This window comes from Eretmochelys imbricata, chromosome 8, assembly GCF_965152235.1.
Source record: "Eretmochelys imbricata isolate rEreImb1 chromosome 8, rEreImb1.hap1, whole genome shotgun sequence".
Classification (NCBI taxonomy): domain Eukaryota; kingdom Metazoa; phylum Chordata; order Testudines; family Cheloniidae; genus Eretmochelys; species Eretmochelys imbricata.
Genome location: NC_135579.1, coordinates 15704099 through 15725396, shown reverse-complemented (window position 1 = coordinate 15725396; position 21298 = coordinate 15704099). Strand labels below are relative to the sequence as shown.

At 42.1% G+C, this 21298-nt stretch overlaps 1 protein-coding gene across 1 annotated transcript; it reads left to right on the top strand.

Moving 5' to 3' along the window:
* The first annotated feature begins 400 nt into the window (after nucleotides 1-400).
* On the top strand, nucleotides 401-18738 carry SHROOM1 (shroom family member 1). Its single transcript, XM_077825259.1, has 7 exons — nucleotides 401-3118; nucleotides 5818-5888; nucleotides 9913-10596; nucleotides 13435-14052; nucleotides 14560-14713; nucleotides 16257-16529; nucleotides 18484-18738. Exons 1-7 carry the CDS (start codon nucleotides 401-403, stop codon nucleotides 18736-18738), a joined length of 4773 nt encoding a protein of 1590 aa, XP_077681385.1.
* The last annotated feature ends 2560 nt before the right edge of the window (nucleotides 18739-21298 follow it).

Here is a 21298-nt window from a genome sequence, read left to right as displayed (position 1 = left end):
ACGCTGATTTACTTCAGGTTCAATGGGGTTACAAATGGTTTACACCAGTTGAGGATCTAGTACATAGTCTAACGCCAGGGCTGTAACCAGGGTCGGGTGAGCGGGGTAGCTTCCCAGGCTGAAAGTCATGGGGGTGGGAAAATGGGGCAGGGAAATGAAGGGGAAAAAACAGTAGGGAGTGCACAGATGCTTGCTTGCCCGGGGTACTAAAATGCCTCGTTACAGCTCTGTCTAAATCTGTAATCATCCTTCTCAATGGCTGTTTTTCAAAATGTTTGTTTTTCTCTCCAGGATCATCTACCTACACATGAAATGTGCTAAATACAGTAAAATGTGCTGAGTCACAAGCAGGGAGACTTAATCTGAATTCTTTTCCTGGAGGAGCTGGCTGATAGTAGATATGGCTTCCTATGGGAATGAGATCGAAAGATGGAACCTCAAGCAAGCTGGCCAGATTGCAGAACTGTTGGAGCCAGTGGTCTCACCTGATTATGGAAACAGGCTCTCGCCACTTAAGTCCATCAGCAGCTTAGACCACCTCTTAGATTCTGCTTACAGCTCTTTCTCTGGTGGCTCAAACGTTCCAGAATATCATTCTCCACCATATTATAATGAAAACTATTGTCTGCCCTTAGAGCGATTGCCATATATGGACTCGGAATATGTAAGAGGAATTTATAATCCTAATGCAATAAACTCTGATCCTAAACCCACACATCAGCACAAGTCACTGGAGCTGGGTAGTCATCACAACTCCGACGATACTGGGCTCAATGGACAATACAGAAGCACTCCTACCCATGGGACTTTATGTCAGCCACCATCACCTCTGGCTTTACCCCCTCGTCCACCATCACCACCAGCACGACTTCATAGCTATAAAGCTACCAGAAATTTTGAAATTACAAGAGGGAAATCTAATTCTGGAAATCATTTTGACTATAGTGTGCAACTAGCTACTTGTGCTCAGGATATTAGCAATGTCCTTCTCCCCTCTGATTCAGGGACAAACTGGGTATTCAGGTCAAAGAATGAGGGGCTAATGCCTGAGGAAAGCAAAGAGAGGGATCCATCCCAAGATGGCACAAAGCAAAACAAGCCTCATATTTTCATCAGACCCTCGTCTATTATTTTTCAAGAATATTTAAAGTCTGACTCTTTGGCTAAGACCCCAAATCTTTTCTGTACTCAGAATTCAGTCCAAGCTTATAAAATTCCTGAGGAGATGAACTCTAAGTCCTCTCATCCACTGCATACCAACCTCAGTGCTGTTAATGATACACAAGAGAACAAACAGTATCTTTTTGCCTGTGGAGTACACGAACCACTCTTTAGAGAAGCAGATTTGCAAAGCAGAGTCTCAGAATCCAGCCAACAAGAGGGACAGTTTCCCTGCATTCAGTGCCCATTCTGGACTGAAGAGTATTCAAGCTTGGATCAGGATGTATTGGAGAGTAGGGCAGGCTTAAAATACATGGACAGTCCTCTTCCAAGTGAAGATGTGTCTGAGAAACTGAACAGCTCCGAGGACAAGAATCAGTGCTCTGGCTCCAAAGAAGAAAACAGGAATGATGTTTGGGAACTACTTCTCAATCAACATATCAAAATGCAGAAATCACCACTGTCCTACAGCTTGGAAGGTGTAGAAACAGAGCCTATTCACCATGGGGAATTGGATTTTGGAAATAAGCAATTTTCTGATAGTGCTGACCAAACATCTTATTACAGACCAAACAATGACTCCCCATCTCAATTTCCAAATGGACTCCAGAGTGAAACACAATCTAACAATAGCAGTCCTGACCTTAACATGAACCCAAAGGAAGAGGACACCCTAAATCCTGTTCATCAAAGAAAACACCAACTTGAATTTCAAAAGAAGCTTGAAAGACAGCCTCAGGATGATTCTGCCAGTGAAAAAATAAACAGGCAGACAACTCCTCTCCTTTATTACCTTTCTGGTGGGAAAAACACCAACATTCTGAGTCACAAAAATGACACTCAGCAACATGAGGACTCAGGGAGTTTGCCTAAGACCTCTCCAAGGAGCAATCACCCTGTTTCTGCACAACCTATAGAGATAGAAAGAGAAATTAACCAGCTTCAAAAGAACAAACACCACCTTCAGTGCACAGGGGATGATACCATTAATGAGACTGATGATGTAATTCTGGGGAGCTCTGCTTCATCGGTGGATGAGAGTTTCAAGAATGATTACAGGGAAAAACTTAAAGTTGCTCAAAGAAAGGTCCTGAGAGAAACATCTTTCAAAAGAAAGGATTTACAGATGAGCTTGCCCATAAGGCTGAAGCAGAAACCCTCCAAAAGACCGTCAATTGAACATCTCAGATCTTTGTCCTTATCCAGTGCAAATGAGGATGCCAAGTTGATTCCTCTTCCCAAGTCTCTGGAAAACAGCAGCAAAGAAGAAGAAACAAAGAGGCCACAAGCTGCTCGAATAGGAGGAAGAAAAAGGATAACAGAAGAACAAAAGAAATTGTGTTATTCCGAACCTGAGAAGCTCAATAAACTGGACGATCAGCAAGATCAGGGTGATCTTGAAAGATCGGAAAGCACCGGGGTCAGGTCGGATGAAATTAATGAACAAGATGCAATGGCAGCCAGAAGAAAGATTCTGGAAAACCGAGGGAGTGCGCTTGCCAGCTCCAATCTCTCCAAGACCGAGTTGAAGCAAATCCAGCATACTGCACTTATTGAATACATGGAACGAAAGATTGCACAAAGGCCCGCTAGTGCTCTGCACAAACCGCCCCTGCAGAAGAGGCCTTCAAATGCTAAGAGGCTTGCTGAGGGCAAGACTTCCAAACCAGATATTACCAGAAAGACCCAAAATAATGAGGTAATCTGCCAATTTCTCTCTCCAGAAAGAATTCCAGAACCCTCCCCTGCTTTAATTGCCACAGGGATCTGGACCAATAGACACAGTGCTAGTTCTTCGGCTACTGAGACAGCACATTCAAAACCCAAGTCTGCTGTCAGGGAAACAGACGGAAACTGCACCAGCAAATGTGCTTCAGCTGAAAATCTCATTCCATCAGGGGCTTCTGCATCCAGCAAAGGTCGAGAACGATCAAAATCGTCATCTTCTCCTGCACAGGTATGAAAGATATTACAAGGTAATTTCCAGTTTTTGGCCAGACTGTGAACCCTTTGCTTATACTGGTGAGTAGTTGCTCACATGAGTCCCATTGCTCACCAATGGAAGTAAGAAACTAATAATCTGATCCTTAGTGAGCTATAGCCTGTTCTTGAAACCTGGAAGAAAAAAAGGAGGATTTTGTGTTTGTTATTCTATAGGAAACCTCACAGTTGTTTGCAAATCGTATGTTTTGAGTTTGGTTGGAGGAACAGATTAGAAGAGAGAATATAAAATTAATTGTTTGGAGTTCTAAAAGCCATCCTACCAAAAATGTTTTAAAATATTATGTTTAATTAAATGACAATAATGGTTGTTAATTGTTGGCATGCATAGTGCTTTGCAGACAAACTGTAGATTTTTCTTTTTTTTAATGGAAAACAAGTTGCTAATAAGTTTGCTTGGAGGTTGAAAACTTAAGTGCATTGCCATAGATAAAAGCTCTTACATGCTAAATATTACATGCTCTTTCAGGGCTGGTAGAACAAACAGGGCTGGTAGAAATTCATCTGAAAAGTCCACAAGGAAAGATTTCTGGATTTTGAACCTGATTTGACCATTAGGAGAGGAATTTGGGTAGGCTGCCAAGGAGGTAGAGGGGTAGCTTGCAAGCCTGCTGTATCCTAAGTATCTATGAGGAAACTAGAAGAAACGTTTTTCTCCCAGATAAGTCTTTTGAGGGAACAGCTTTTAAGTGGTTTTTGCCCTGAAAAGCAAAGCCATATAGAAATCTGTGGGTTCCAGTTGACAGAATTAGTGCAAATATTTTATTTATGTTTGTCTGTCTCTTTTGGCTCTTATGAAGTCTTCCTTCCTATACCTGAGTTTCACTTTTGACTTTTTTAATTGAACCCAGATTTTCAAACTAAAACTCAGCAGAAACCACTGAGCTTTGTCTAGTTATACATTGCAACTTTGCATCCTTCCCAGTTTTCTCAAACCTCACACCCAGCCACTTAAAAAAACTGAAGATAGCTAGACAGATACTTTTGGATAGTTATCCTGATGAAATTAGATTTCCTGTTTTTCTCAGGTAGAAGTAATTCATGGACACTGCAGACTCGCACAGGATGAATATGTGTTCATCACTGTTTATTTAGAAATCTGTTTTATAGGACTGAGATTTCTGTTTCCTAGGTTGGTGGCTCTCCATTTGGTAGAAGAGAGAGAACCTTCCATGGATCCATCTCTTCTCATAATACGACTTCCCACACACTGTTTAGATCTCAAAATTACTCATTCTGGGATAGCAAGAGGGTCTCTGGGCTACTTAGGGTACCACAATTAGGAAAATAAAACAATGGTTCTCATCTGATACCTCAGATACTGTGGTGAAGAGCATGTGATATAGATATTTACATATATAGAACAACATTGCTTAGCTACCAACAGCTAGCTCACCACACACCATAAAAGACTACAATGCTGAGTCTTTATGGATGGTTCCTTTTGCCCTTGCTCTTGACACAACAGCCTTGAGTTTAAATAATATGATGATGTGGCTTCTGGCAGACTCTAACACTTTAGAAGCCTGTTGGAACAGGTAAAATTGGCCATTTGCTTTATTTCCTACATGCTCAGCGAACATTGTCCCAGTGTCAGGGCAGAAATATGCACTTTTCAGTGCCAGAATTTGGAGGACAATATATATGTCAATATTTCTGGAAAAGACAGATAAGGAAAATAAACAGAGGCAAAGGGGAAAGAGAAGAGAAAGCCTTTTCCCCCGCCATTAGCATCTTCTAGCTAATGGAACTGCCACTGAGATAAGAAACTGCCACCAAAGATGCCTATTTTCAGAACTGTAGACAAGCAAAGGTAGAGTCAATATTTTGTTCCTGTATTGTCTATCAGCATGACAGGTGAAGATTAGCCGTCTATTTGACCATTCAACCTCATGTTCCCATGGCTGTAGCTTTGAATTTTTCAAACTGTGAGCATGTTCGAGCTTAGCCTTGTGAAGAGTAACCCAGAACAATACCTATGAAGGCCATGAATGGGTGGGTTACCTCTGGGTTGGAGGATAGACTAGATTCTCTGATAAGCAGAGGGGATTGATACACAGTTGCGAAGAACCTATAGATAATCAGTCTAGTGTGTGCCTAACTGACTGCCTCCTAGCCTGGAAAAACCCATCTATTTTGGATAGTTGAAGGATAATGGAATCAATTTGATTATGATGTATCTGTAGGATACCACTCACTGTAGTATCCAAGTGCAAGTAATAACCACTATTATACACTGGGATGAGCTGGACAACTCACTAGAAGTCCCTTCCAATCCAAAAGATTCTATGATTCAACGACCATGAAACAGATTATTGACTGTCTGGGCTTCATTAGATTGTGGGGCAGGGTTGAGCACTGTGTAAAATTTCTCTACTTAGGCATGTAAAATGTACCTTCCTTGATACTTCTCCTGTCATGGAGAAGTTTGTCATGGAGAAGTTTCCCCTTTTTCTAAAGGGGAAACTGATGCTAACTTGGGAGAGAATGATGGGAATTACATGACTGAAAGGAAACAAAACACTTAAAATGCTTAGTAAACTGCTATCTGAGCTACTGTTGAGTTTCCACCTTAGTAGGCTTGGGGAGGTGCTGAGTACACAAAAGCAATAAGAATTTACAATGCTGCTCAAGTTAAGTCTTCTGCGTTTTCAGGACCTTCATAGATGTACAACTTTTCCGGCATCATCAATTCAAGGTTGTGAAAACTATCCCAGCATCCCCAGGTAAAGTTGTGAGAACTACTCTACCCTCCCCAGATGAACATTGATTTAGAAATTTTTTCAAACACTAGTGGCCAGCTACATTCACTATGTTTCTTTGCAATACAGTAAATTTAATGTGATGTTAATTTTGATGCTCTATAATGTGATTGATTCCTAACTGAAGTCTGTTGTTTCCTAGTTTTTTTTGGAAGTACAGGTCCTGCCAATGTTGGAAATAAACATGTGTTAGCTAGCAACAACAGTGTTTAAACACAGTTCTTGCTAGCAGGGTTCTAGAACGGTTTCCCTGACAAGCATGCACAAGGATTAGAAAGGTGTTATTAAACCATGCTTCAGTCTAATCCCCACCCAAATACCCACATGGCTACTAATAAACGTGTTTAATCTGTTGTCTCTCTTATGGCCTTGTTACAGAATTCTAGTTTAGTTCTCAGGCGTAAAACAGAATTTAAAAAAAAACTGGTCACATGGCCCTGGCCTACAATGAGGTTTTTGTTTGTGGACACCTCTCACCTCTATTCTGTAGAACCAGTTCAACTCCACTAGTGCTAACAACTGTTCAGAGTGCAAGTGTAGCTCAGAGCAGGGTCGGATGCTCCTCCTGCTATTTACAGTCAGAGAGGCACCAGTGCTAAAGCAACAGTGGGAGAATTTGTGAAAATCCTGAATGTAGACACAGCCATTCTGTTAGACGAGTGCTGGTAAAACCCTGCTCCCATCAGCCATGTTTAGATACAGCTATTTCTAGCATGGCTTCTGTCTTTGTGTGGACAGGGCCTAAGTAGAGAGACTTTTCATTAAGTGGTAATTCAGGCACCTGTGAAGTGGTCTGATATATGAATCCATGAACTTCCGTAGCCCCTCAGACTGACACTGGTATCATATAATTCACAGCGCTTCAGTTGAAGCCTGACACATCAATGAAGGAGGCTCTTCCATGCTAATAAAATGCAGTGTTGCATTTTCAGCAAGGAAGCGCTGTCATTTTAGGGTGGATGTTCCCAAAAGAAATGGATAGTATCATCATGGCCTTAATAATTGCCAAAGTCGGGGAAAATCTACCTCAGAAACTTGTAAATGTAGAGTCTGGTCCTGAGAGGTGTGGAGTATCTGCAACTCCCATTTGAAGCCGGTGGGGTTGTTGGCCCTCAGCACTTCTTGGGCCCCAAATGTACAAAATACTATTTAGAGATTTTAATCTTTTAAAAAAGATCATGGAGGAAATCATGCTTAGTTCAGAGACAAAAGGATTTCAGACATTAAAAGCACTGCTTATTTTCTAAGCACTTACCTTATATTAGCTATTCCTCACAACACCTCTGAGGTACAGGAGAGGTGTTCTCTCTATTTTATAAGTGGGGAGACGAAAGCACAGAGGTGATTAGACTTAACCAATGCCTCAAAAGGAGTCAGTGGCAGAGAAATCTGGAGTTTGATCCCCCAGCTCTGTGCTTTTCCCTCCGTTCCAAGCTACCCCTCAGTCTGAGGTTTTTTAGTGAAGGTTGTGAGGGATCACAATCCCTCCCTGTATCACAGGGGTGCTGTGGGGATCAGTTAGTTAATATTTGTACAACACTTTAGAGATGAAAAGTGCTATACACATGCCAAGTTGTTGTTGTTATTATTAGGTTAAGCCCGATGTCCTCATCCAGTTTTCAGTCTGTCCTTACCTTGTTATGGGGAGTTTTATCTGAGTAAAAACTGAGTGAAAACAAAGTAAGTGCCACTGGATTTAGTCCTTTATTATGCATCTGGCTATAGGGAAATAGACTGCAATACAGCTGTCTTTACTCTGCTTCTTTTATTTACCCTTCTTCTATTTAGCCTTTGTGCTGCCTACGTGGCGATGGCTGAAATAATGATATCTTATTTCCCAGCTACGAAGATCCAAAAGGGAGGGACGGGAGTTTCTTCTTGAGAAATGTTGGTTAAAGGCAGCAACTCTGTGCTTTTGCCACCAGGGACTGCTGTAGCAGCGCAGAAAAGGCAATATTGCCTGGCAGCCTGCTCTGAAATGCTGAGTCGCTTCCAACCTCCACGTGATGTTAGCCAGGCATAATACAGCCACTGCACCACAGAGATGCATCTCCCGTCTAAAGGCTTTTACCTGACGAGAGATCACTTCAGGGCCTACTCCTGAGAGGTGTGGAGCTTTAGTGGGAGTCACAGGTGCTCAGCACTTCTCTGGTTCTTCTCAGTGATCCTACAATCCCACATCCTTAGAATAGGGTTATTTATTCCCCAAATCATTTTCTTTCCTTTTAGGTAGCCTTCAAAATAATTTTTGCCTTTTTGTGGAACAAAAAAGGTGTAAAATGTACACAAAATATGCATGAAAAGGGCTGGAAGCTCTTTACAGTAAAAGACTCCATATTGCAAACCACCATAGCTTCCCCTCTTTTCCTCACTTGAGTGCATAGCTCCACCATCTGATCTCTGCCAAAAACAGCACCTAAAGGGTAGGCCAGACCTGTCCACAGAAGAACAACACAGAGATCCTGTCAGAATGCTTAAAGCATGGAGTTTATATACATTTTTAATAAACATTTACATAGAAAAGCTCCTAGTACTTTAATCCAATATCGCTTGCCTAGAAGAATTGGTAGAGGAACAATCAAGTCTTGCTTCAACCAAAAAAATGACACCAAAAACTGCTTGTTAACACCCACCATTAGGACTCCCATTGTTTTGGCCATTCTGTGTAGTGGGGCTGCTTGATACAGGGTAGCCTGTCTCAGCAGGACTTCAGTGGTCTGTCTGAGATTCCTGATTCCGGTGGAGCAGCTTCACTTCAGCAGATTATTTTTGATGCAACTGGAAGTGTGGGTGAGTCCATGTGTGGTCAGAAACTCTTAATACAGGGCAAGTGAATATGGGAGAGGAGGGAAATCCTGTAGGGACTGATTTTGCTGGCTATTAATTCAGGTGACTAAGTTCAGGTTTCATTGTACTACATTTATAGAGGAAGCCATAGCCTCCTACTGTACAATAATATCTCCCTCTACCTCCCAACCCACCAAGTTCTGCCACTGTGCTGCATAATACTGTAGCTGTGTTCCGCTGAACCTTGGTGGCAAATCCAAACCTGTCAGTGAAACTGGTGCAGATTTACTATGTTTGGATATTACTTGCTCCGAAAGATGAGAGCAGATTATCTTGCAGGCCTCACACGTGTGCCTTTCCTGCTTGTTGGAGAGTTCCAGTTGTCCCAATGTGCGTACTGTGTTAATGTAATACTGACCCTGCTGACAAGAAGGATCTCATTCCCTCCAGACAGGAACTGGCTAACTTCAAGGCATTTATCCAGAAGTTACCCAGCTTCTGGCAACCATTCTATTTTATAATCCCATTTGAAGTTGTTTTTTTCCCCCCTTATTACCCATTACCTACCACTTTCTTCTCGTAATAACTACAGTTGCTGCATTTACCCTGCAGTCCAGGTCTCTCGCTCAGGCCCAAGGAGTCTCTGACATGTCTACAGTGCTTTTCTTAGGGCTCGTCTCCACAGAGACTTAGGGCACAGCAACCCAGGCTGTGAAAATAGAGTGTACTCACCTGCTGCACACTACATAGAGTGCATCAAAGTGCACAGTGGAATTTTCCGTGTGCGTCAGCAGGGTCCACACAGCTGTAAATTTACACCCCATCGTGCTGTGTGCTGCATCTCCATGTAAACACACCCTGAGGTTGTGGAAGAAAGGGATGAAGTAATTGTGCCATCCTGTCATGATGCTGTCTCACTATGAGATCATGCCGAGTCATAATACAACAGCATCACACTGATACAATGCCATGACTCAAACTTTACAATACAACGTCGGGCTGGCACACTCTTCAACTCTGATTGACAAAATGATTTTTCCAGCAATTGAGTATCATTGGTGGGCCTAGATTACAAATGCTGGCTCAAGGTCTTGTGAGGTTTGTATTTTACCTGCATTAAATAGTTCCATATAATAAATAAAATGCCTCCAAAGGGTGGCGTTAGTAATTAACTAATGTGAAATATGATTTGAAACTTTAGCTTTCCATCAAAGAATGAAGTTGACTTGGTGGAGGAAAAAGACTGTATTAGAGATGAAAAACAGCGAGTCTGTACAGCCAGAGGAAGGGGAAAGTCTATGGAAGAAATTGGAATTTCAGAAACTGTAAGACTTTCATTGTTGAGCCAAAGCACAGATCAGCTTCATCACATGAAAAGCCTGCACATCTTGCCAGTGCCTGGACTTGAACGTGGTAAAAACAGCTCAGCTGCAAACCATCAAAGTGATCTGCACAGCACCAAGTCTGTATCAGGAAATCTGCCCAGACAAACAAATACTGAAGACGTTGCGGGGCTCAAGAGATCAGATACAATGGTCCAAACACTTGGAAGGCTTCCTAGCACAACAAAGCCCTATGGCATTTCCTTAAGTATTGAAAATCTATCCCCATGGTGTGTATCCTCCCTGGGCACATTGCAATCTCCACTATTACATTCAGAGTCTCCTCTTCATTCTCCACTGGCCCTGTCTTCTGTGGAAGAGGACAATGTTTTCTTTAATGACTCCGTCACCAATGGCTTAGAAATAACATCAAAGCCTTCCTGTCTCTATGGACAAAGTGATACTTTAGTTTCAAGGACAGACATGCCAGAATCTCTCCTGACTGTATTGTCTTTGCAAGTTGCCTTGGAGGGAAAGCAAAGTAAAGCAGAACAAAAAGCCAGGTAACCTTTCTATTTCTAAATTATTGCTCTGTTGACATGTGATCTTCAAAATAATCACAGTACAAAACCATACCAAGCAGAAAGGACAGGCGGCCATATCTCTATGCCTATCTCTACAGCCTTCCTCCGTGCTCCCTCTTCATAAGACCCCATTCAGTTATCACAGATTTTTAGATAGAGTTAAAAATAGTGTCTGTGAAAAAGCCATTGTATATAATAAACTCATTAAGAAATTTGAATGGCCAGAGATCCAGATAGTTTGGCCATTTATGTGCTAACTAATTTGTGCATTAATGCAACCATGAATTTGGTAATTGCATGTGCAAACATCATGATCACTTGGACGTGCAATAACATGCATACACAAAACAAACAGTAATTGCACATGCAAACTGGCTGCAGAAACTACAAATGTTTTGTATGTTCATCCGTGCACCTAAGTTGTTACAAAATCTGGATTTAAAGGTACTTTAAAAAGATGGCTGTGGTTATTCTATATAGCAAATGCAGTATGACTACAATTATTTATTCCCTATAGTCAGTAGCCTCTGCCATCAAAGCTTCTGTTTTAAGTGCTACATGAAAGCCCAAAACTTTAGGAGGAAACCAGCACAAAAGGAGAAGCCTCGACTCCTAAAACTACTGACTGAATGGATTAAATAAATGTTTCGCTTTTATCTACAAAACAAGTGTTACCTCCCCACCCCCATACGCAGCAACAACCCACAAAACCTCAACAGCTGCATGTACCAGGATTGTTGCCTCCTGATCGCCTCCTCACGGCCAGCCCAGGCTCCACTGCGGCTTACCTCTGGTTTCCCTCTTCAGTCCCCTTAAGACTCCCACACAGTCTTTTTTGTGGCTAACACCCTCCTCCCTCCAAGTCTGAAGTTTTGGTATATAATAGAAAGAGTTCAAAATAATCCTCAAAATTTAAGACCATCTCCCCAACCCAAATGTTTATACTCAGCTCTGGCCCTTCTACCACACAGAGCTCTTTTCCTATTATATCCCACTCTGCTCCTCATGAAGCCCTCACTCTTGGACCTTCCCAGCAGGAGCACAGCCTTCTGGCCCTGGCTTCCTTCTTCTGTCAGCATCTCCCCTGTTCTCAGGGAGAAGGCAGCATATATACTGCCTGCTTTCAGAGAGCTCCTCCTAGTTGGCTGGGAGAGAGGGGAGACCTGTCCCACACTGCACTTCAGGGCTCCTGGTCCCAGGCCCTTAAAGGGACAGTGTCCTGGGTTTTTCCTCTCATCCAACTACTAATTCCCCATTACTGCTTTGACCATTTCCTGAGCCTTAGTTTAATTGTTTCTGGAACAGGGTTTTCTTGCCCCTTTCAGGTTTAAAGGGCCAGCATGCTCAGCTACACTGAACAATTTCCCCTTTGCCTATTGCCTTCTGCTTCCATATCTGCATTCAGCCCATTTAAAAAGAGAAAAATATTAACCGGTCAGCTGTTATACCTCTCCTTTAATAAAGAGTTAGAATTAGAAAATGAGTGTTGTTTATGAAGAACAGATTGAGGGAGTGGCTACCTAAACTCAGGTGATACTTTCTGGGTTAGAGGGCACTTGCTGCAGAAATAAATAGAAGGTACACAGTAAAGTTTCTTCCATTCACAATATTGTAGCTGGGTCACAAAAACTGTTCTGAAGAAAATACTTGGGGGGCAGCAATACTTCCCTTCACTACAGGGGGCAAAGTCTAATCCTGATTTTCTGAACTCTGGTGAATCAAATCTCTGGATAGTTCAGTTATGCCTCTTGAGGCTGCACTGTTTGAAGCGCCAGTCCTCAATTACAGAAGCAGATCTCCCTTGTCAGTCAGTTCCTATGGCATTTAGGAGCTGAGCAAAGCAACAGCACTGCAGCACCTAAGAGATCAGCAGGAATTTAGCTCCAAGCCTGTGGAGCTGGGCACTCAGCTGAACTGCAGCTCTCAGATATTTAAATATACAGTTTTCCAAAGCTTTCAGATTTCACAAAGACATTAGTAAAATTGGGGGTGTTTTACACATGCCCGTGAAACTATTGTGAATGGACCAAATTTCTAGCTAACGGCTTTCAGTGGGAACACAGCAAGAAGGTGCTCTGCAGGAAAAACCATACTCCACTAAATGCATCATCAATGTACCCGATGGGAATGTACACCCTAGTTGAGCTCCTAAGGAAGGTGGGGAATGGCGTTGGGCTCCTAACGTCTGTTCAGGGAGGAGACAACCCCTTCTTCTCCACCTCCTTTACCCTCATATTAGGGGAGGGCAATGGGCTGCCAGCAATAGTGCTGGGACAAGGTTAAAAGAGTTGTGGGGGCTGACAGCAGCCCTCCACCAGGTGGTACAAAGAAAAGATGACCTGCACTGGACGAGTTATTGCAGCTGGTTCCCAGATGTGTTACTCAATAAAGTTGTGCCCTTAAACCACATTCCTGGTATTTTGTCTGTTCTCCTGTGGCGTCTGGCACAATATGATAGCAAGCAGTGCCGCAATGGCTCTGCTTCCTTGTGTATTATGCATTCATCTCAAGGAGTCAGTGTACAACGGGGTTTTTAAATGTTTTCAAAGGAGGCGTAATGCGAAGGGATGGAGCTGGAAATGGGAGACTGCATATTAACTGAGGACCCCAGAAATGTGAGGGCCTGTACAATTAGCACATATCTAGCATTGGCCCTGCCCTGTGGCCCGCAAGCACAGTGAACATTTATCACAGATTCAGAAGCTCTGAGACTTTGAAAAAGGTAGACATGAAAATATCTATGCCCTGATCTGCCAGAACTTCTGGTGGAGCAGTGAACGTCCACAGTGAATGCAACTTCTTTCTTCTTTCCTGTAGATACCAGATTCCTGAGAAAGAGGAATCCAGTCATGGAGGTCGGCATGAGGAGAATAAAGACAGTAGTACAGTTGTGAATTCATGTTGTCCAGATGTCAAGGAACTAACTCCTGAAATCCCTATCCTGTTCCCTAGAAGAGGAGACAATGAAGAGACTCAGGTGGAAAAAGAATGCAGTGTAAAATCTCTGGCTGGCAAGGCTTCAAAGGGAACCCCACGGCAGCAATTAGAGTCAAATGATATTGCACTTTCCCAGGAAAAAATAAATTGCCACACAGCATCATCAGCTCAGTCCGAGCAAGGAGATCAAATCAGTAGTTCAGCCTTAAATGAAAAAGCAGCGTACAACAGCCAGAATTGTGTCCTGCCAGAAAAGGAGACAGACTTTCCTAAAAGGAGACTGAAATCCCCTGAAGACCAGAGATATGAAGAACTTGCTATGGAGATAATTGCCACAGACAATTCTCTGGCTGATATCCTTATCCCTCATCCTACTAGAAAAACTGCTCTAGACCTCCTGGAGGGCCTTTTTCCTGTTAATATTTCAATGTCTGACAGATCACACAGGAATAAGGGAGCTAGGATGAGAGAAGAGGTGCAGCCTGTCCTGGAAAATGAGTAAGTAGTTTGAGATTACACATTCCTTTCTGTCTCAATGTATATTTGTCTCCTTCGTTCACTGGAGCATCAGAATACCTGGGGATTCTGTTTTTTTAAATGAGCAACAAATTCTGTGGCCCATCTTCTGGTTGTCACACCAAGGAAGGTCTAAGGAAATAGTCATAGCTGTACATAAGAAAGAGAGGTAGAATTCTGACTGGGAAATACGGCCCTGAATAGCTATGCTAGTGCCCTGGATGGATTTCTTTTTTGTATCACATGCAATGTGCCAGACTGGAAATGTTTTCATGAGAGATCCCAAAGTAGTTCTGGAGTTATTAGAAGGGAACATGATAATTCTTGGCTGTCAGAAATCTTATGCTCCAGATATTTTCAAAGGTTAGAATATCCCTGAGTGGGGGGGAAAAATGATTCTGGATAATCTAGAAACACATGTGAATAGGAACCACATTGTTCATGAACTAGGCTCTAAACATTTGTTAACATATTTATTTTCCGCTTCAGGAGCAGGAAAAGTATTGACGGTCCAACAGAACCATGTTCTGAGACTGAACACAGTGCAGGTCCGAGTACAGAAGATCCCAATTCTAACATGAACCAAATCCTAATTAAGAACAGAGATGGCTCAAATGACCTTGATGACATCACTTCCAAGAAAGTAGGTATATGAATGTGAAAAGGACTGTGTGGGTCTCCTTACAGTAACTAAGATATTGTCATACATTTGGTACGTGTACTGTTAGAGAAAGCACTTTTATCAACATACTTTAACACCATATCAGTACTTCAAAGTGCATTGAGACTTTCTGGGCCAAATTCATCTTTATTATAACTCCATTTAAAGTCATGATGAATTTGGTATATTTGACTGTAACTGGTAAATTCTGTCCTGTTTTATTCATCTGCCAAAGACATCCACTGTGAGAGTGATCAGGGATAGACTCTGAGCTGAACGCTTCCTTGCAAAACTAGCTTCTGTACACTAGCTGATTCAAAATTGTACAGTATTTGAGACCAGATCTGAACCCTAAATTGATTACATCTGGCAATCTAAGTGAAAGATGATCTTTACATTTAGGGGACTGGCAGCAGTTTCTGTTGATAGCAGCAGTTTCTGTTGATAGCATCTGTCTATTGGCTTTCACATGTGCAGAGAAAAAAAAGATAAGCTTAGACTATGATTCCTAAAGCAGAAATACTGTGCTTCTTTAAAAATAACCCATATCACTCTTCAAAAGAATTAGGCTTGTTAGTTGTAGAAATATGGCCAAATTAATTATAATCTGCCTACTTAAAATTCTTCCTACAGTGGATGTGGTATTCTTCCCTACGCACTGTTTAGCGGCTGCTCCCTTCTATGTCAGAGTTGGCTGCATTTCAGTGAAAGTTGGTGTGATCCTTCTCCCACTCTCATCTCTGAGCCTTCTTTCATGCTGCCCACTGTGGATGGTACACCCTCCCCAAATCTGTTCACCAACCTACCTCCCTTGCCTCATTCAAATCCCCCCATAGAATTCAGTTCTGTTATATTGACTACAGGAAGTGAGTTGAATTAGCTTTTAATGGAACCATCACACTGTGTCCATGTCTTACTGAGTAATTATATGCTCTTAATACTATAACCCTTATCCTCCTTCCCTTTTTGCCTGTAAGGGCATGTCTACACTTACCTCCGGAGCAATCGATCCAGTGAGGGTCGATTTATCGCATCTAGTGAAGACGCGATAATTCGACCGCCGAGCGCTCTCCCGTCAACTCCGGTACTCCACCAGGGTGAAAGGCACAGGTGGAGTCGATGGGGGAGCATCAGTTGTCGACCTACTGCAGTGAAGTAGCTCTAAGTACAACTTCAGCTACACTATTTTCGTAGCTGAAATTGTGTAACTTAGACCGACTTAACTAGCCCTCCTTGCCCCGTGTAGACCAGGCCTTAATTACCCTTGCCAGGTATGTTATGCAAACTCTTTGGCTTTATTGAGGCAACTACCAGACTTTCACTCTTGGGGGTGAAAATAATAATATAGTTTATAAAGTCATTGGAACTTGTTTGTAACTGTCTTTTGTACAGGCTTGAAAGTATTAAAAAAAAAAGTTTAAAATCTGGAGGAGACAATCTGTGGAAAAAGCCAGTGTCTGTAAGCAGTTTGGATTCTGGGAGTTAGTAACAAAGTTTCCAATTTTTTTTTTTATTTCCCCTGCAGAAGGAACTTATTTCTAGCATCCAATCCAAACTGCAGACCCTCTGGGAAGAAAGGGAACTTGTCCTATCCGAAACCAAGGAGTATGCTCTGCGTGGCAAAGAGCTAGAGGCAATGGTACAAGATGTCTGCAAGCCCAATGAGTATGAGCGCTACCTGATGTTCATTGGTGATCTGGAAAAGGTAGTGAGCCTGCTGCTCTGTTTGTCCAGCCGCCTCGCTCGAGTCCAAAATGCCATGAGGAAAATCAATGAGAATACAGATGCTGAGGAGAAGGTGAGTCACAAAAGGATTGGAGATTTAGCCTCTTTATTTCTTTCACACTTATCTTTCAAGATAGACCTTCACTGGATCTATTTCTCTGTCTCAGAACTCTATAGAGATATGGATAAAATTAGATGCAGATCTGAACCATGGCTGGCTTTGCCAGTAGTAGTTAATAATTGGCTTGGCGTATTTCCATGGCAGAGAAAGAGTGAGCCTCACAAACAATAATTGCTCAGTGGAGGAAAAGTTAGGCTCCTACCTAAAGCAGGAGTGCAAGGTGGTGATGGGAACAGGTAAGCACTGTGTAGATGCTGAACTATAGTTGTGGCTTTTGAAATTGTCAGTATATGGGACTGGGGATCTGGGAAGCCACTTAAACGTCTCCTGTTGGTGTAGAACAAAATCCTGTATTCCAGATGTTTTCCACTGAGGATAATTTCTTCTGAGTTTGGAAATCCTATTTAACCCAATGGCCTTGTCTTCACTAGGGGGAAAAAAGTGTGTTCCGAACTGGAGGTGAAATCCCCCAAAGTCTTTAACTCAACCTGCTAACTCATGTGAACACCACAAATTGCCTTGTCTTCAATAGGAATTTAACTTAAGTTAGCTAACTTGAGTTAGAAACACTGCTTTTTTTTCCCCATAGCGTAGACAAAGCCATTATGTCCTAAGAGATACTTTTTTCTGCTGTCCTTGTTAAATAAGGCGTGCCCCTTTCCACAATACTACCCACGTGGCGGATTCCCAAATGAGGAACAAGTCGAGCACAGAGTTCCTTCTGTGATCTTACCCCCATGAGCAGCGCTGCTCCTTTTCTGCAGAGCTTTGAATTCTTGTGGGTCATTTTTCTTTACATTATCAAATGCATACAATCAATCCAAATTCAGAAACTCACCACCAGAATCTTATCATGTGATGCCCCCTGGAGATTCAGAATATGTCTGCCCTGGAGTTGAGCTCACGGAAGCAAAAGTGGTTTTAGACAATATTTTAAATTGGTTTTGGCTAACACAGCTTAAAACAAGGTGACGCCTGCCCTCTACTCTTCAGTCAAAGCACATTTAAGCTGAACTGGTTATAGATGTTCCCAGCGAACAGTTAATTTCTAGTGGGGTAGTTCCCCTAAACCAGCTACACTGAGAGCTCTTCACATTAGTTAGGGTACTTTACTCAGGACTTTGGATAAAGTGCTCTAAAGCCTTGTCTACAATTTTTACAAAAATCTCCAATCGTTCAGCTGCACAAGCTTTAACAACATTGGGAGCCCACGCCTCTCAGGCGCAAACAGCCCTGTTTAGCATGGAGTTGATTAGACTTGTTCTGAGCAGGTTTAATTGATATGGTACTGAAAACGTCCCACATTGCTAATCTTACTAAAACCAGGCCAGCTGAACTAGTGTTCGCAATGGTGGAAATGTTAAAATTCCCTAATGTAGGCCAGGCTTAAACAAATTAATATATACTGTTTTAAAAGCCATCCTCACTTAGTAGCTACTCTTGTTTAGCAGGTTACTCTCTTCCAGGTACATTAATAGTTATAGTTTATTCTTTTATATAGTTTATTATTACCAATAATAATTTGTTATGCACTGACACTATATTTGGCTCTGTTCAGGCCACAAATACAAACACTTTGTGCCCTAAAGGTTTTACAGTCTACACAAGACAGATGCAGGGTAGACCTGACACACAGAGATAATTAGGATTTTAAATATATTATTACTACCTTTGACTTGCTTCCTGTGGGCAACATAAAAAGTGAATCTTGATGGGATTTGCCAGGCACCTTTACCTTGCAAGCCATAAGGGACAGTAATGTAGTCTAGGAGAAGCCATCCAGAATCTAAAGCCACAAGGGGAAGTAATTAAATTTAATACACTGTGGCTCCAGAATGAAGATCTAGAGTCTGTCAGAAATTATTGATTTTCATGGTGTATGCTGCTTTTGCTTTTTCCCTACTAGCAATCATTACATGAACGGCACAACCTCCTGTCTAGACAGCGGGAAGATGCAAAAGATCTGAAAGAAAACCTGGATCGCAGGGAAAGAGTGGTTTCTGGTATCCTTTCCAAATACCTGACTGACCAGCAACTCCAGGAATACAAACACTTTGTTCAAGTGAAGACCTCTTTACTGATAGAGCAGAAAGACCTTGAGGAGCAGATTAAATTTCTCGAGGAGCAGCTGGAGAGCCTAGAGAAGAGCATCCTTCTCTGAGCCACATCAACAGGCCATCCACTTCCAGGAATGGAGGATTCGGGCATTGTGTTGGAACTTCATACATATTCACTGCATTGCTGCTAAGACATGAACATGGATCAGTTTGATGAATTCCTATTAGTGTCATAGTGTTGATAAGTCCTTAGATGGTCTAGGGACATGTTGGAAGGGTTTTTCCTCTTTGGATGAGCTGAATGACAAAATCTTACAGTATGTAGCAGATTGCATCTTGAAAATGACTGATGAGACGTGTCACCCTTATTAATTTGACATTTTTCCTTCTCCCTGTCATCTGCCCGTTTCCACACTGACATCATCTCAATAAAAGACTCATAAAAATATTTCCTCTTTGTGGGTGGGTTGAATATTCAAAATAAGAAATTATGTGGGTGTTTGAATTGTGAATTAAAGAGAGGATAAACAACTCCAAAGCACAATGCCATGGGCCACTTAGTGAAACTCCTCTGACAATTTAATGATAGCGTCCCCGGTTAATACCTTCAAGTGACGTGTAATAATGGAACATATTGTCACAGGAATAATACTGAACTCTTTTAATCAGCAGTAAGTCCCCCGGCCTTTTATGACTCTGCAGCTGTAGAATGCAATGGCTATTTCATCTGAATCTGGGTGGGATGTTCAACAGAAAACTCACAAGGACTGCAAGAAGAGCTGTGGGCATGGGTTCCCGCAGGCCACAGAGAAGTATTTAGTGGTGAAGTTGACATAAAGGGATGCTCTCAAAAATGGTAAATCCAAAAATTGCACCTACCCTCGCTATCTGCAAACTCCACACAGTGCTTCCTAGGTGACTGTTTTTCAAATTATTGCTACACTGTCTGTTTGTTTTTCTTCACTTAGTGCCAATCACCCAGCACTTATTATGGACCCTGCCATGAAAAACCACTGTGCTGTGATACAACTGGTTGAATTTCAAAGAGTTTTTGTAAACCATGAGTACAAAAAAAAAAAAAAAAGACTTTAAAAGGTGGGGAAAGTTACTTGACGATGTCCTTTTAAAATAATGTGTTATTGAAGGTCTTTCAAGTGATATTACTGTATTGAAATTGTTTCATTTAATACTCCTTTACCACTAGATAGATACTCCTTCATCACTAGGTGTATCAGCTGTAGGTTCCCTGAACATCAAATGAGAAGTTCACGAATCTAACTGGAGCTTCTTCCAGATCTGGGCAAGAGGGGAAGGCAGGTCTTGATGTTTTCACAAGTGACAGAAGTCACCAACATTTGTTATACTGAGAAAGGGAGACAATTTTATCCCCTGCATCAGAAAGAAAGGCTCCTTGGGTCTGATGCAGCATAGAAAACTTCCATGGTTGATGCCCATGGAACTTTCATACATGCACAGCCAGTGTTCATAGAACCGTGTTGCAAATAAATCTCACTATTAATTATCATCCTTTATTTCCCCCTACCAAATATTGTGGGTTTTTTTCCTTCAGAGCCTTGAGGTTTCCCTCTCCACTTATACATACTGCTCCTCACCATTAAATACGTCACTCAATCACAGGTGGAGGTAGCTCTCTGGGACTGGCCAACCCTCATACCTGCCAGCAGAGGTTACTAAAGCATGAGCACAAGATACCACCTCTGCCACCAGACTGAGCAAGTTCCCACTCCTAGAGGTCGTGATTTCTGATCCTCCATATTACACTGCCCCAAAAACCCTCCACCCATCCCCCTTTCCTGATTTGCTCCAGTTTTATCTGCTTTTCTGGGATCAGCTGCAGTGTGGTGGCATTCTTCTATGTTGGCACTTCAGTAAGGGCATACTAAGAACAAATTATGTGAGATAGCCCTGCACGCAAGGTGATTCCCCTTGCCCTTCACCTACCTGCCTTTGTTAGCAGTAATGAAAAGGTTAATCTTTTATTTTGTAGAATTGATATCAGTAATAAAATCTGTTCCTCTTGGCTCATTTTGAACAAAAGTCCTCCAGATCCTGAGGTGAGATGAGTAATTAAAAAAGACATGTTCTCATTATTTTTCAGTTCTTGCCTTGTCACATAACTTGCTGAATGTGAGGGTTGTCTGGTTACTTAGTATGCAGCTGTACAATAAATGGAACCATGGTTCGATACAGCCCAGACACCAACGAAATTGTGCTCGAAAAGGCACAGGTCTTCTCAGAGGGAATTGCTTTTAAAGCTTAGCTTGCATGCAGGTTTCACAACACAGAGTGAAAAATACCCTGCGATGCTATGAACAGCCTTTGCTGCGATAATAAGCCTTGCCTTCAATTCTTGAAAGTCTGTGACGCACGTACAGTATGCTGCCTGTCTTTTAAATTTATTTCGTATAAGGCACAGTACTGCTTGGCCTAGGAAGCAGACAGCAGTGAGCTGAAACCAAATAACTTAAAGTTTACAACAGAATATTTATTTCACAGTCAAGAGAGCTCGATGTCACCATCTTCCAGAAACACCCACAACCAGGAGAGAGCCAGGGGCAAGGAAAGCTCAGCGAGGACCCCTGAGGAGTTTTACTCATACTTCCAACATGGGAGCTGGGGCGGGTTTTGAGCCTCCCACACAGA